General features: G+C 63.7%; 1 protein-coding gene across 7 annotated transcripts; it reads right to left on the reverse strand.

The window, feature by feature from the left end:
• Window positions 1–404: 404 nt before the first annotated feature.
• Window positions 405–11,607, reverse strand: SLC9A3R2 (SLC9A3 regulator 2). 7 transcript variants are annotated; one of them, XM_023247109.2, is made up of 7 exons: window positions 11,243–11,607; window positions 8,287–8,487; window positions 2,963–3,142; window positions 2,483–2,636; window positions 2,370–2,413; window positions 1,760–1,825; window positions 405–1,516 (listed from the first exon to the last, which is right to left on the reverse strand). In XM_023247109.2, the coding sequence occupies exons 1-7, from the start codon at window positions 11,453–11,455 to the stop codon at window positions 1,358–1,360; spliced, it is 1,017 nt and encodes a 338-aa protein (XP_023102877.1). In that variant the 5' UTR covers window positions 11,456–11,607; the 3' UTR covers window positions 405–1,357. The 7 variants fall into 7 exon arrangements, with proteins under 7 accessions (XP_023102877.1, XP_023102878.1, XP_019676746.1 ...); XM_023247110.2 differs by having other exon boundaries at window positions 1,763–1,825; window positions 11,243–11,606; XM_019821187.3 differs by lacking the exon at window positions 11,243–11,607 and adding an exon at window positions 10,832–11,142.
• Window positions 11,608–16,011: the final 4,404 nt, after the last annotated feature.

Here is a 16,011-nt window from a genome sequence, read left to right on the forward strand (position 1 = left end):
CCCTGCCCTGTGTTTACAGAGCCACCCAGCCTCCAAAGTAACACCAATAGGCCCAGGCTGGAAGCCACAGGGCATGAGACCCAACCTGTGTGTACCTGCAGGGGTGGCACCAGGGCAGAGGGAGCGCAGGGAGTGTCAAGGACCTGGGAGGCACTGAGGGCAACTTGCTGGGGGAGGGGCAAGGGGGGAGGCTGACAAGAGCCCCAGAGTGCACCAGTGAAGGGGGGGGTGGGTACAGGGAGCTGAGACGGGTCAGGCTTGGCCGCCTGGCGGATACAGTGGAAAGAGGCTTAGGAATGGGACCCCGCTTCCAGCAGCTGAGACGAGTTTCCCCAGGGCCGCTGCCCAGACCACAGCCCCCCACCCGCAAGCAAGGGCTCAGGAAGGACAGAGGCGGCCAAGGGTCTGCGGAAGGCCTGTTTATTCCGAGGGCGCGCATGCGCTATGGCTTACAGGGCAAACAGCAATATCGGTCGGGTTCAGAGCAGGGAGGAAAGGGAGAGCGGGTGGCGTCTCCTGGGGGCAGGCAGGCTCTCCCCCAGCCTCAGGGCTGTGGCGCAGGGACAAGAGGCCTGTCCAGAGGCCACCCTCTTCAGGGACATGGGGCCTCTATCCTCAGGCCCCTGGGAGCCCAGGCCCTGTGCCCTAGACCAGTTCAGCGGGGACATGGGAGGCCTGGCTTAGTGACCCCCCCCACAGCAGGGACGGGGGCAGAGGGGCAGCTCCTACAGCCACATCTGGCCTCCCAGCCTCACCTTGGAGCCCCCACACTCACAGCCCGGTCCCCCTCCATCTCTCTGTCCCTGAACGTGCCCGGGACTCCCAGTTCAGAGGACTGCTGTTGAGGAGTGGGGAGGACGTGGTTTGCAGAGAAAGGTTTGTTTTATTGCAATTACTTAGAGAGCGAGTCCTAAGGGGGTGGGGGTGGGGGTGGGGGCGGGGGCGGGACTCTGGTATTAAGTGGAAACATGTGTGGAGCTGGAGCTCTGTGTTTTTTTTTTTTCTTTCTTTTTTGGAAGAAAAGCAAAAACAAAAATTCCTTTAAGTCAGCAGGCCCGGGCAGAGCAGCAAGGGCCGGGCCACGGTCGCCACTGCCTCTCCCTCTCCCTCTCTCACATCTGGCAGGCGGGGGCGGGGGGGGGCGGGGGGGCCCTCTCCCCTCTCCAGCACCCAGCAGGTAGGGGGGCAGGACGGGGCGCACCGGGGCGCACATTGGTTCCTGGATAGCGGTGGGCCCAGCACGGCTTCAAGGGGGTGAGGAGGCACCCCCTCCAGTCCACTGAGGCCTGGGGAACTCGGGGCTGGGCCCGTGCGGGGAAGAGGCCGGGTCTCCGGCAAACAGGCAGGGGGGTGGGGCTCAGAAGTTGCTGAAGATCTCGCGCTTCCGGTTCCAGTCCATCTGCGGTGCCCGCTTGTTGACCCGGGTGGCTCTCGCCTTCTCCTTGGCCTCAGCCGCCGTGGGGCTCAGGTGGAGGCCACTCTCCTGAAAGGGGTCACGTTTCCAGGTGCTGCTGTCCTGGGGGCAAGCAGAGTGGGCAGGTGGCCAGAGTGAGCCCTGGACCCGAGCCCTCAGTCAGGTTACCCTACCCAGGGAGCTCACACCAGAGGCCTGCCGACGGGGCCGGGGCGGCAGGCCCAAGAGGGCTTCCTGGAGGTGGTGACCCCACTGCCTAGGCCGACAGCTCCACAAACACCCACCCCCAAGGCCTCTGACCCCCCCAGCGTGTGATCGCGGCAGTGGAGACGGGCAGGCACTTGCTACCTCAGTGTCCTTGTCTAAGCCAGGCAGATCACTTCGGGACGAACACGCCGAGCCACCATTGAGCTGGGAAACCAAGGGCAAGGCGTGGCTTCAGGGACCCTGCCCAGGAGCCCGTGCACACACACGCGCGCACACGCGTGCCTACACGCACGTCAGAGCCGCACTCATGCTTCCGCTTGGCGGTAGGCACGGAGCCTCTACTGTGCTGCAGGCCCAGCCCGGGCAGGACACTGGACAGCCAGCCGTGAGCGGGCAGGTGGCCCGGCCCTGGCCGGCTCAGGACAGGAATCACCCCCAGGAGCATCACCTGGGGTGAAACCAGGGGCTGCTTCCCAAGGAGACACTGAGTGTGACTCCAGGTCGCCAGCCAGCAGTGGGCAGAGGGACCGGCACAGCCAGGCGCCCCACGGAGCCGGGGTGTGGCTGGCCCAGGACTGGCCCCACGGCGGACGTCAAAGCTACGAGGGGTTGGGCAAGAGTGAGCCCCACGATCGTACCGACACAAGCAGACCTCGAGCTGGCGGGGGGGAAACTGTCCAGCCTGTGGGTCCCCAGAGGCCCCCACTGGGGTCTCCTGTGCCCACCCTGTCCACTCCCGGCCTCTCACCTGGGCAGGGCTGGTCCCGTTGGTGACGGGTGATGGCAGTGGACCTGTGGGGACAGTGTGTCAGAGGCTGCCCAGCCCCCCACGCTCTACCACGTCCCCAGGCAGTGGCCCACCTTCCACATGCTCCTCGGTGGGTGTGACCCGTAGCCGCCTGAAGTGCTCGTCCGTCTCAGGGTCCACCACCAGCAGCCGGGCCTCGTCCTCTCGCGCCTTGATGCTGGAGACCACCTCCGCGTGGCGCAGCCCCTCCACATTCTGCCCGTTCACCTGCCGCCAGCAGCAGGGGGTCAGCGCTGCCTGAGGTCAGGCCCCCAAAGGCCCCCTGAGCCACCTGGCCAGGTGTGGCATCAAATATTCATCAACGTTGTCACCAGCCGTGGCAGCAAGAGGAATCCCAGCTCAGGTTCCCAGCATGTTCCCTCCTCCAGCAAGGACCTCCCTGCCCAGACACACACGCAGGGGACATGGGCCAGAGACACACTCAGGGTGGGGGACGCGGGCCCAGACACACACTCAGAGGACAGGGGCATAGACGCACACACGTGTGTGTGTGTGTGTGTGTGTGTGTGTGTGTGTGTGTGTGTGTCAGGTACCTCGATGAGTCGGTCCTGGGCGCGGAGGCCGGAGTGAGCGGCAGGCGAGCCCGGGTCCACAGAGCGGATATACTGTCCGGGCCGGGACTTGTCACTGTGCAGGTTGAACCCGTAGCCTTGGGGGCCCTTTCGCAGGTGGCAGAGCCGAGGGCGTAGCTCCCTGGGAGGTCCAGTGACATCCTGCAGGCACAAAAGACCAGGCTCCGCACTGCTCTCCCACCCCCCTTGAAGCCACCGACCCAGCCCCCAAGGCCTCTGGGCCCCAGTATGCAGCTGCAGGGGAGGTGGGCCAGAGGGATCCCCAACCCCACACCCAGCGGCCCCAGGTCTCAGGGACAAATAGTGCACCCGTGCCTGCCCCCGCCCCCTGCCCCCTTAGGCTGCCTGTGACCGAGCTCCAGCCGCAGGTCCTAAGCAAAGCCTCAATTTCCAAATCCAAAAACAACTTCAGGACCAGGGGCTTTGCAGGGGTGCTGACAGAGTCAGCTGAAGGGCAGCGCAGAGCACAGGTGAGGGTGGTAGAAGCCAGGTGAGATAGCTGCCACTCGTGACAGTGTCCTGGGGCCACTGTCCCTGGAGGCCCTGCCCGTGCAGCCCCTCCCCACCCCCTCCCCGAGTGCCGGGCTGACGTTGTCTGTTCTCCCAGCGGCCTCCATAGGCCAGTACGATGTGTTTGCTTTCACATTCCAGAGCAAGCTGCGGCCACCCCCACCCCCACGGGGCCCAGAGACAGGGCACACGGGCTGCAGCCGAAGCCAAGTGAGAAGGCCAAGGGTGGGACCTGCCCTCCTACCCTCCCAGCCAGAACACAGAAGGCCACTAGTGCCCCCAGAGTCCCCCCACCCTGCCTCTGACAACCCAGGGCCTTGCCTCGCTTTACCTCTGGCATCCTGCAGCAGGGCTCCGGGTCAGGGGCCGTGCAGGCAGGGGCCGGGCCCCAGGACCCCCACCCAGCCACAGCCTGGGGCAGTGACCGCAGTGCCGAGTGGCTAGCGGCTGACGGTGCTCAATTAAACATGGCCGGTGGCCGGAGTGCGCGGGCGGGCAGGCAGCTCAGGTTTCCCGGGACGCCCAGGACACCCGGGACTCGAGTGTGCCTGCAGGTGAGCGTGTGCAGGGTGGGGGTGCTCCCGGGGGCCCCTCCGTTACCCTCCACCTACCCTTGCCCTCAGGGAAGGTCTCCAGGCTTTGGGCACCTGCCTCTTGCAGCCCAGGCCACCCCCTGACCACTCCAGACCCCAGGCCCGTGAGCTTGTTCCAAGTCTCAAACCTGACCATGAGTGCCCTAACCTGCTAGTCGGCCCGGCTGGAGGACCGAGCACAGCTTTTATCACAGGGCAGGTGCCCTGCCCAGGCTCCGGGGCCCCCCGCTTGTCCCAAACACCCTCTTCCTGCCCAGCCTGCACCCCTCCTCTGGGACCCCGGTCCCCAAAGCCTGCCCAGACATGCCCTCCGGATCCCCACTGCAGGCCACTACCTGGCCCCATGACCCCAGGAACTCAAACAGGGCTACAGTTCCTTGGTCCCAGGGCTTGGGCTGGGCAACATGGGCAGAACGTATGGGCGTGAGACCCCCAAGTTCTCCAGGGCCCTGTCGCACAGACTCATCCGCTCTCCCAGACACACCTGGAAGTGCCCGTCCCTTGCGGGCTGTCAGAGCAGAGAGGCCCTGAGGCTGGCTGGTCCGGAGCAGGGCCAGGGCCGGGGTTACGCACATTTTGCAAGTGCACATGCAGAGGCACGCGGTCAGAGACGGGACATCTAAACACACACGGCTCACAAACACGCTACCCGGCGACACGTGCGTGCGAGGACAGCCCAGCCCCCTTGGCGCTACAGACTCTTCTCACGCCCTCCACAGCGACCTCCCTGGCAGGTCTCTCAAGGCCCCCAAACAGGAAGCAGGACTGCGGGAGCATCTGGGGCCACGACGCCAGGCTGAAGTCACATCCGGGTTTGGGACCATCCTGGCCATCTCCCTGCCTCAACCCGGCTCGGCCACAGCTCACCACACCAGCCAAGAGGCTTCTCCTGAAGTCTTGCCTAAATTCCCCTCTTGGATCCAGGGACCAACAAACCCGGCACCGGACCCTCCGGTTGAGAGGCTGGGACGCGGGGGACCGGGCAGCAGAGAGGCCCAAGGAGAGGCCCCCAGAAGAGAAGAGAAGAGAAGCAGTGGGTCAGGAGGGGGCGCAGGCAGGCCCTAGCGCATTGCTCAAATTCCTCACTGCCTGTCCTGGCTCCAAGCACTTCCTGCCGCCTCCCAGCCAGGCCCTCGGGCTCCCACGGGCTCCCACGGGCCCCTGGCCGGGCAGCCCAGAGCTGGACAAGCCCTGGTCTCACAGCCCAGCCCGCGACCAGACAAAGAAGCTGGCATGGGGGTATACCCCCGGAGCTGAGCTGTGCCCCCTCCCCCCACATGGTGACTCACCAGCCCTGGCAGAGAAGGGCCCCCATTGTTGCTCTGGGTCCAGCCGGCTTGCACCAGGGGGCCCCAAGTGCCCTCTCCTGACCCTGGGGGACATGGGCTAAGCTGGTTGCCGGGGTCCTCTTGGTCCACGCTGCCCCCACCCAGCCCCCACCCGGCCTGACCTGCACAAGCCCCCAGGATGGGCTCTGTGGAGGGGCTCCTGGAGCTGGGGCCGCTGCTGTGGCATCCCGAGAGCGGGCCATGGGAGGCAGGACAGAGTGGCAGGCAATGAGCGTCCAGCTGGAGAGGCCTGAGCTCTCTGGCCAGCCCAGGCCACCACCCCATTTATCCACCTCCCACTGTGGGCCCCCGGCTCCCCAGGGAGGGGTGGGGACAGGGGCACTGAGTCACTTTGGGGAGCAGGGTGGTGGCTAGGTTCCCCCTCCCGTGCTCGGGCCCCAGCTAGGCACCCCCTACTGGCTAGCTTTCAGTCTCAAGAAAGGAAGGAAGGAAGCTGCTGGAAGGCCCTGCCCTGCTCCCAGGACCCGAGGCTGGGGGGACAGGGAGGCAAGGGAGGGGACCCCGGCGCCAGAACGGAAGACAGAACAGAGCCCTCTGGTAGTTACTAGGTCCCATGCCGGCCCACCCCCTGAAGGACTCTCCCCCTTACTCACAGCCCCTAAGGGCTTCCAGAACAGGGGTGGGGGCCCGGGGTCTGTCACCACCTCCACGGCCCTGGTGCTGCGAGCCGTCCCGTCTGTTTGGGGGCTGTCCCCTATCGTCACGGTCGGGATCAGCTGCGCTGCAGCTGCAGGGCCACCCGAGCCCGGTCTGGCCGGGGCTGAGTCACCACCACCGACTAGGACCCTGCAGCACCCCAACGGGAGGGGCCGGCCGCATTAGTGGACGCCACAGCCGGCATGGAGGAAAGGGAGTCATCATGACTCCCAGCTTGGCCCTAAGCAGACCGCATGAGTCCCACCCGGTCCCCCTGCCCCATTGCACAGGAGCCCTGTCGGAGCATGGCCCCGTGTGTAAGCATCACCCTCCCAGGCACCCTGACAGCTAGTTAGTCCTGTGCAGGTCGGCCGGGGCCCGGCTCTTCCTTCTGACACTCTGAGCTCAACTGATGGGACACCGGGTCTCTGGCCGGGAGGCTGTGGGGGTACACCCTCTCCCCTGGGCCTCCCCTGACCTTCTGGACTCCCTGTCCCCAGGCCAGCCCCCACCACAGAGCCCCTGCCACTCAGGCCCCACTTTGTTCCTCTAAAAATACACCCAGAGGAAGCCCCCTCCTAGAGCTTCCTGTAGCTCCCAGAGCCTGAAATAGCAGAGGGGGAAGGTCCCACCCAAGGACAAGGTGCCTCGACACCCCACCCTCCAGATAAGGCCCGAGGGCGGATCTTTCCACAGGAAGGCGAATTCAGCGTTTGTGTCTAACTCAATGGATAAACGCCTAGGGGGAAGGGCACTTCCTCCTGGAGGTAAGATGCCCGAAGGAGGCCCTACTCCAACTGTAGGCCTGCAAGGCCAGGGGCCCGGGCCAGCCAGCGCCCCCTCCCAGGACCTCCTTGAAAGCACATACCTGACCCTGATGCCCCCTACTCGGGCCATGACCACCCCCGAGGGTTCACGCGCAGACCTGTGAGCATGCCGGCTTCCCACCTGAAAAGCCATCTGCCCCCCAGGACAGACACCGTAGCGTCCGGTCACCAGCACCACCAGCTCACACAGGAGGCATGCGCACCCAGAAACCCTGCACGCACAGAAACTTCAGATCTCACACCACCTAGGGCAGCTGGTTCTCCAAGTGGGATCTGGGGAAACCCCTGGGATTGGATCCCTTGAAGACAGTTCCCTTGGGGCACCTGGATGGCTCAGTCAGCTGAGCATCCGACTCTTGATTTTGGCTCGGGTCATGAGCCCAGGGTCGTGGGATCGAGCCCCGCATTGGGCTCCGTGTTCAGATTCTCACTCTCTCTCCCTCTGCTCTTCTCCCCACCTCCTCTCAAATTCAAACAGACAAACATAAAAAGGGGTGCCTGGGCGGCTCAGTCCATTAAGCGTCGGACTCTTGGTCTTGGCTTGGGTCATGGTCTCACTGTGCTGACAGCACAGAGCCTGCTTGGGATTCTCTCTCTCCTTCTCTTTCTATGCTCCTGCCCTGCACACACATGTGTTCTCTCTCTAATTAAAAGAGAGAGAGAGAGAAAAAGAGTTTTCTTTAAAAAAAAAAGGCAAAGGGGGCATGAGGGACAACAACCTTGGGGCTTCAAGAGGGCAGAGTAAGCACGATGAGGCTCTTCCTCTCGGCCTCCCCCAGGGGGCCACCCCCAAGTTCTGCCACCCGGAAGGAGGTCCACATGCACGTTAATTCCAGCTCTTCCACCCTGGAGTGGAGGCAGGAAAGGAGAAGCACCCCAACCGCTGTAGACCCCAAGCTGAAGACTCAGCTTAGAGTAACCTCAGCTGTCCCCAACCATGCACCGCCCATGGGGAAGGACCAGCCCCTCCCTCCCAGGGCCTTCCCAGCACAAGCAGGCTCCTCAGACAGACAGACACCTGAGGCCAGCACAGAGCTAGGGACGCCCCCTCCTGGGGGACCTCTCCTCCCAGGCCCCCGGGCCCCTCGGCCAGGCTCGACAGAGTGACCTTTCCTAGGCCAGGTAGCTCTGATGGGCATCCTGGGGAAGAGGGTTGGCGATGGGGGGCCAGGGACCAGGGCCAGGCTGCCCTGACCCCACCTGGCTTAGAACACAGGCTGAGGGCAGAAAGAGTGGCCCCACGTAGCCTAGAGGGTAGTCGCCAAGGCCCCGGAAAGGGAGAAGAAGGGATGGAGACAGAGACTTCTGGAGGTGAGCGGAGGGGGAGACCGCCTGCCGTTAAGGGGCGGAGACGGCGGAACCTGCCATACCTTCTGGCCAGCCTCGGAGCCGAGGCTGCCGGCACGTGCCCAGTCCGGCTTTGGCTCCCAGGGGTCGTGGATGGGCGGAAGCCCTCGGTGGGCCATCTCCTCAGTGCAGGTCAGCTGCCGCCTGCGGAGCTCCTCGTCCGTCTCCTTGTCCACCACCAGCAGCCGCGTCTGCGTTTCCACAGCCTTGATCCTCTGCACCACCTGGGGCGGGCAGGTTGGCGGGGAGCAGGTCAGCGGTCAGCACTCTGGGCAGCACATGGACGGTGGCACCACCCAGGGCTGGCCCAGGATCACGGGCAGGCGGCTGGCCTGCCAGCGGTGGGCGGCTGGACCGAGAGGCCCGCCGGCTCCGCCCTCCACCCCCGGGGGCTCAGGCAGCTCCCTCCCTCTTTACCCAGGACGCCCGACACAGGCTGCAGGGACTACAGGATCACTGCAGGGACTCGCCTCGGCCCAGGGTCCTGTCCGAGAAGGGCCGGGAAGCTGGATGAGGCAGCTGGTCTGGAAGGTGGTGCGTGGCTGAGCTTCAGGGTTTCAGTGTGTGTGCGCGCGTGCGCACGTTGCATGCGTGCATGTGTGTGTGCACGTGTGTGCAGGCATGCATCCATCTGCCTCAGGGTTTGCCTCTCAGTCTGGGTTTGAGGGAACAAGGGGTCTCCCTAGGTGCCAGTCTGGGCTGGGGGGGGGGTCTCTGCCCACTGCTGCTCTTTTCGGTAGTGGACCACGGACGTCTAAACTGCGGCCTTGGGGTGCCTGGGTGGCTCAGTCGGTGAAGCATCCGACTCTCGGTTTCGGCTGGAGTCATGATCTCACGGTTTGTGTGAGTTTGAGCCCCTCAACGGGCTCATGCCAACAGCGCAGATCCTGCTTGGGATTCTCTCTCCCTCTCTGCCCCTCCCCCACTCGTGCTCGCTGGCTCCCTCTGTCTCAAAATAAATAAACTTGAAAATAATAAGTAAGTAAACCCCTGCCTATGAGCCCTCATTTGCCTCGGAACCATGGCCACGGACCTTTTCCTGCTGGACCTGCAGAGAGGGGAAGGCCTGGATTCCTGCGGCAAGGCCCTCGCTCGGGTACCCACACGCAACCTGGTAAACAGGGTTCAGACCCAGCAGGCGGAGGCCACCTGTGGGACAACTGTGACGCTATGGCCACCTGTGCGTCTATGTGGGTGCCCGCAAAGCGTCTACATCATGTGGGTGACCATGGGGCATGCGTGCCAGGGTGTGCCCTGCAGGGAGACAGAGCAGTGACCACTGGGCATTGGGGTGGGAAGGACAAAACCCCCACCCCCACCCCAAGTCTTGGGGGAGGGCAGAGAGGGTCCCGTCAGCTGCTCAGAAGTCATCAACAGATAGGAGGGTGTGAACCAGGCCCATCTTCCCCCCGGCCCCCCTCTGATCCTGCTCTCTCAGTGAGAGCGACAGGAGGACCCCAGCACCCTGCCACTTCCTGCCTGTGGGACCTAGACAAGACACACAATGTCCTCAAGCATCAGTGTCCTCATCTGTAGAATGGGAACCGTAACTGCCTCTCTTCCCTCCTGGGACAGCATGGGCCTGCGTGTAAACTTAGATGGACCCCCAGAGGCCTGAGAGAAGCAGGTGCCCTTGGGGCAAGGGCGGCAGGGACTGTAAAACTGAGGCCAGATACCAGCTCTGCCAGCCCCTCCCTTGTTCCGTCCAGCCAAGACCTCTGGCCCACACCCCCACCCTCCTTCAGCAAACTGCTTTATCCAGCTCACACTCTGAGTTAAAGACAGAACGGAGGCAGACGGATGGACAGACAAGGGCCCCAGGGGTAGACACAGCAGTTCAGCTGCCGGTCCAGCCAAGAAGCCATTTACTAATCTCTAGGCCCCAGGGCTAGCCACGCAGACAGGTCACAGACTCACAGGTGCTGGGGAGGACACAGAGAACCCTGAGCAGAAGGGGTGGAGGGAGGCTGGACTCAAGCCAGGTGACTCCCTGGCAAGGGGGGGATAGATCGTCCCCAGGAAGCAGAACTTGCAGAGGAGAGACCCTGCCTTCCCTCTGGCCCTCATCTCTAGATGCAGGAGGCAGAGGGCCGGGGCAGTGGCCCCCGCAGGGCTGGGCAGCCTCCAACGAGGCACCATCAGCCAGGACATACACGATAACTACACATATCCAGGCAGGTGGACACACAGGCTTGGACACACACACACGCACACACACACACACACACACACACACACACACACACACCCAGGCCTATATATTCACACATACACTGTCCAGCACGCAGAGCCCAGCTCACACACACACATCCCAGCATGCAGATCTGTCCACACATATACACCTAGGGGTACAGACCCGTATATTCACACACACAGTCCACACGTGCGCACGTGCACACATACACACACACACACATACACACTCGCTGATACAAGCACATACAGGTGTGCCCTTATTGTGACACCCTTCTGTACACCCAGACAGATGTGCACACACATGGGTGACCCCCAGAGGGACCTGTACACACACATACCCAGCTGTGTACACACGCACGTGTTGATACTCACAGAAAAACACTCAGGGCCCCCAGTTGCACGGAGACGCCCCCCAAGGTGACGGACGCCTCCATTCATTGCACACTGAGGCCCTAACAAGACTTAAGTGTCAGGGCCGAGGGCGAGGAGCCGCAGTGCAGGCCCCTCCCTGCCAGGATGCCCCCTCCGCGGTGCAGGACCGAGCTGCCTGAGGGGCAGAGGCGAGGAAGGAGGCCGGCGGCCTCCGTGGCCACTTCCCCCACCTCCTAGCCAGAGTCCACGCAGGGCCTTGTGCGACCCCCTCGGGCCCCCGGGCAGGGCGCCGAGGCCTGGGGGCAGGCAATGCCGAGAGCGGCGGTCGTTGACGCCCCCCCCCTTCCCCCCGCCAGCTCGGGGAGGGGGCCCAGCGGGGCAGCGGGCCGGGGGCGGGGCGCGGGCACCCACCTGGTGATGCGTCTCGCCCTCCACGTTGACGCCGTTGACCTCGACCAGCCTGTCTCCGGCGCGCAGCGCGGCCGCCTCGGCCGGGGAGCCGGGCTCCACGCGCCGGATGAACTGCCCGCGGCGGCCCTTCTCGCCGTGCAGGTGGAAGCCGTAGCCGTGCTCGCCGCGGACCAGGCGGCACAGGCGCGGCCGCAGCGGCTCCGGTGAGGCCATGACGCCGGCTGCCCACCGGCCGGCCGCGGGCCGGCCACGGCGCTGACGCCTGCCGCGGGCAGGCAGGGGCGCGGGGGGCGGCGCGGAGGCGGCAGCGACGGCGCTGGGGACCCGGCGGCGCCCTCGGCTGCTCTCGCTCGGCTCTCGTCGACTCGGACTCCGGCTCCGGCTCCGGCTGCGGCGCCGCCCCCGCGCCCGCCCCTTCCCCGCCTCCTCCGTTCGGCCGCCCCCGCCCCGGCCACGGCCCTGCCTCGGCACCCCGCCAATCCCGGCGGAGGCTGCGGGGCCTAGGGACGCCCCCCTCGGTCTTGCCCCGACTCTGGGCAGCCTCCCTGGCGCCAGCGCCTTTGCCTCCTGTTCCAGGGGCATTTATTGAGCACCTACTGTATGCGTGGCACCAAGGCGGACTGTGGAGGTCGGGGGAGGAGTGGAGAAAGGGTCTTCAGGGTGAGGAACCGCACACAGCGGCCAGAGGGTAAGAACAAGAGCCACAGCTCTGCCCACCATCCTCAGGAAGTTTCCCCCGCTACACACACACACACACACACACACACACACACACCCCGGTGTCCCTGTGTCCCTCCTGCACCCAGAGCTGCCCTGGCCCAACAGAGTCCCAGGATGGTCCAGGAGACAGAAAGAGGAGTTTGAAAGTGACAAGGCAGCAGCCCTTCCCTATATTCTGGAGGCTAGTGACTGGGCAGCGCCCTGGCCCTCCCAAGGAGACTGTGTGGACCTGTGCTGGGCACGTCCATTAAACATTACCCCCCACACTCCTCTCTTAGCCTGGGCCTCTCACTTGTGCCCCTGGTCATCCCAGGCAGAGATTAAATGTACTGAGGCCTTTGGCCTCTGACCTCTGGCTGGTGACCAGTGCTCACAGAAGCTGTTCCCAGGAGCTGGCCCCTGTGATCTCTGCCCCAGCCCTCCCCTCCCTCTGTCCTTCTCCCCTAGCATCTAGCCGTCCCCAGCAGGAGTACCCCTTCCCCCAACCAGACAAGAATGACAACAGAAAACCATTTATGCTTTGTTGTGGCTCTGAGTACACTTTATCTGGAACAACCCCAGGGTGCAGATCAGGGAACCAAGTTCTAAAGAGGAATGAGACCCAGGCGAGGTTCCCTGGTCCTCTTAGGGCAGGGCTGTGAGATGCCAAGTCCACACTTTACCACCGAGCGCTTCCCCAGCCTCGGATACAGGAAGACAGCTGAGCTGCAGGCTCCCCCTCAGCCTGCCCTTGCCCCTTCCCAGCCTGCCCAGCCCCCTGCACATACCTGGTTCCCCGGGCTGAGGCTTAACCAGCCCAGGCAGTTCCCCATGGGGACAGAGGCAGGCTCAGCTTGGGCCTAGTGCTTGCCGCTCCTTCTCCCCTCTCCAGTGGCCTCAGCCTGGGTTCCCAGCCTCCGCCCAAGCACAGAGCCCTCCTCTGGGCAGCCTCCTGGGCTGCAGCCCCTTGGGTGTCCACACCCCAGCTGCTGCCCCTAAAAGCCACTTAGGCCAAAGCTGCATGGCTGCTTCCCCACCCCCACCTCTAAGTTCCTGGCTGATGCCGCCATAGGCGTCTGTCTGCTTTTCTGTCCAGAGGCTGCCTGTCTGGCCTGTGACTGGCCTCTCTGGACCCAACCTGGTGCTGCTGCTCCCAGTGGCTATGAGGATGGGTGTGGCAGTGCTGCCTACTATATACTATTCCTGATGGGGCTTAGGGGTCACCCCATAGCAACCAGCACCAGCCAGGACCTGCCAGGCTGTAGCTTGGGGCCACACCAGCATCTAGGGAGGTGGCTGGATGGGAGCCCCCCAGGCTGGGGGCAGAGAAGGTAGGAACCCCTGGTCCTCCGGGTTGAGAAGCTTGGACATCTCCTCCCCCCCACCCCACCCCACCCCCACACATAGGACAGACACTTCCCGGGATCAGCCACTGGCCCTCACTGCCTCCCTCAGCCCAGGACTCAGCCAGTGAGTGACGATGGATGGGAACAGACCACCACCGGAGGGAGGCGGAATCAGGGGTGGGTGGTCATAGTTAGGGGCCAGGAACACTGCTTCACAGCATAACAAAAGGCAACAAAGTAGAGTTAATAAGGGAGGTAGGTAACACCCCAGAATAAAGGAGAGCTGCAGGTTAAGTTCCAAAGGGGGAGCAGGAAGGGGGAAGAGGAGCAGGGGAAGAATGGGGGCCTGACAACAAAGGCAGGGAAGACAACCCAGCTGCTCTCCTGGGCAAACTCTCCCATGCCCTTCCTCCAGCCTCTGACTGAGAGAGAAAAGCGAGACAGAGAAACAAACCGAGGGAACAGCATGGACAAAGGCTCAGAAGAGCAGACAGAAAGGTGTTCAGGGGCTGTAAGCTGTTTGGGGTCTCCGGCGAAATGGGCCTGAGAAAGTGATCATCTAGGCTGGCAGCAGGGGGAGGTCAGGTGGGAGGTGATCCCCACGCCCCGAAGCCCCCATCCCACTCCTGCCACCTTGCCACACAGGCCTTGTGACAGGCGGCGACGGAGACCTTTCCCGGGGATTCCCTCCGCAGAGGGTCCACCTGGGGTGTGGGTTGGCCTGGGGCTCCACTGGTGGGGAGGGGGCTTTCCTCCGAGCTCTGGCTACCTCCCAGGGGCAACGCCCCCAGCGATGGGCGGAGCCTGGGCCTGGGCGGGGACTCTGGGCTGTGGCAGTGGGCTGAGGCCTGGTCCCGAGCCAGAGGAAGGGTCGGGGGCCCGTCTGTGGGGTGGAGCCATTAGTCTGACGCCCCAGTAATGGCCCAGAGCTTCCCGGGCCGGCGCTGCCTCCCTAATGGGCATTAATGGCCCCAGGGGATGACAGGACCTCGCTTATGGCCTCCTCCCTCGGACTACGCCAGGCTTCTCTTCAGAGCTCGAAACTGGAGCAGGCGGGGGACCAGCGCGACGGAAACTGTGATGAGAACGAGAGACCCGGAGACGAGAAGGGGAGAACCGCGACGACCACCGAGGGAGGCAGCGCAGGAGCCCGCCCACCCGCTCTGGGCCCGCCCACGCCCCTGCTCCCAGGGAGACTGCAGCCCGAGAGAGCAGCCGCGCTGCGCCACCTGCTGGCTGTCGCTGGGATCGCTTCATCCGAGGGGCTGGCCCAGGCCCCGCCCCTCTGGCTCCGACTCGGTTCGGCCTCCGGGGCTGGGTGGAGATTAGAGCGGGAGCGACGCACTAGAGCTCCTTGTACTGCAGGGGCACGGGGGTGCACGTAGGTGGTGGGCAGGGAAGCTGGGCCTCTGCCAAGTCCCTAATCGGGGACTTTCACCTTGGACCTGGCACCAACCTCTCTGGACTGGGGTACCTCCAGGCCTCGTGAAATCTAGCGTCTCACCAAGTGTTCCGGCACTTGTGACCAAACATTTACAGGCCACTTGGCACCAGGCGCTGGTGAGCACTGGGGAAACATCGCTTAGATCCAAGGGCAAGCCCAGGACTGGCACAGCCCTTGAGGAGGGCATTTAAACATGGCCTGAGGCCCCAGAGTCCTTCTTCAGGGTGGACCGTGGGGCTGTTCTGGAATCTGCCCAGAGTTCCTGCTCTCTTGTGTGAGGGAGGGGAGGGAGCAATGAGACTGCGGGACAGGGCAGCCCTAGACTTTGTGCACGTGGCACATGGATTTCGTGCCATCAGTGGTGGAGAGCCCTTGAGGTGTTGTCCACAGGACACGCGTGTTGTGAAAGATCCAGTTTGGCAGGAGTGGACTTGGAGTGCAGAGAGTGTGTTGACCTGAGGAGTCAGGTGGCCGCCCCTCCCCTCAGTGCAGATCCTGGAATCAGAGTCAGTAAATTTAGGGGTTGGTCGGGGCGCCCGGGTGGCTCAGTCGGTTAAGCGTCTGACTTCGGCTTAGGTCATGATCTCGTGTCTCGTGACTTCCAGCCCCGCGTTGGCCTCTGTGTTGGCAGCACACAGCCTGGAGCCTGCTTCGGATTCTGTGTCTCCCTCTCTCTCTGCCCCTCCCCTGCTCCTGTCTCTCTCTCTCCCTCAAAAATAAAAAACATTAAAAAATAAATAATAAATAAATAAATCCAGGGGTTGGCAAGAATTGGGAGGGTGGAGTAAAAAAGAGCGCCCATGTTAGGGGACCACGTGGGGAGAAGGATGCATCCAGGAGATGAGGAGTTGCCAGTAAGGAGAGACGGGGGCTTCCAGAGGCCAAGGGGAATGTGGGGGCCAGTTCTAGGTGGGCCTGTCGAAGTTAGCTGGCCCAACAGACATGGGACCACCCCTCCTCCAGTCCTTGCTGGGTGCCCCAAGGGAAGATCTTGCCAAATGGCCAAGGGAGGGCTCCGGGAGGCAGACAGTATCAGGGCACAGCAGACGGGCACTTCGAGGTCTGGTCCAGAACAGTTGTGGGAGTCAGAGCCCATACTGAGGAGGGTTAATGAGGGAGCAGAAGGGTGGAGGGGCCCTGGCACCTGTGAGCAGGATCTATAAGGGGGCCCAGGTGGAGGGAGGTCCTTATTCAAGATGGCAGAGCACATTTACATGGGGCTTGGAGCCAATAACTGGAAATGTGGAGAGGATCAGAGGGGGAAGAGTCCTGGGGAGGCA

The sequence above is a fragment of the Felis catus genome, chromosome E3 (genome assembly GCF_018350175.1).
Source record: "Felis catus isolate Fca126 chromosome E3, F.catus_Fca126_mat1.0, whole genome shotgun sequence".
In the NCBI taxonomy this organism is placed as follows: domain Eukaryota; kingdom Metazoa; phylum Chordata; class Mammalia; order Carnivora; family Felidae; genus Felis; species Felis catus.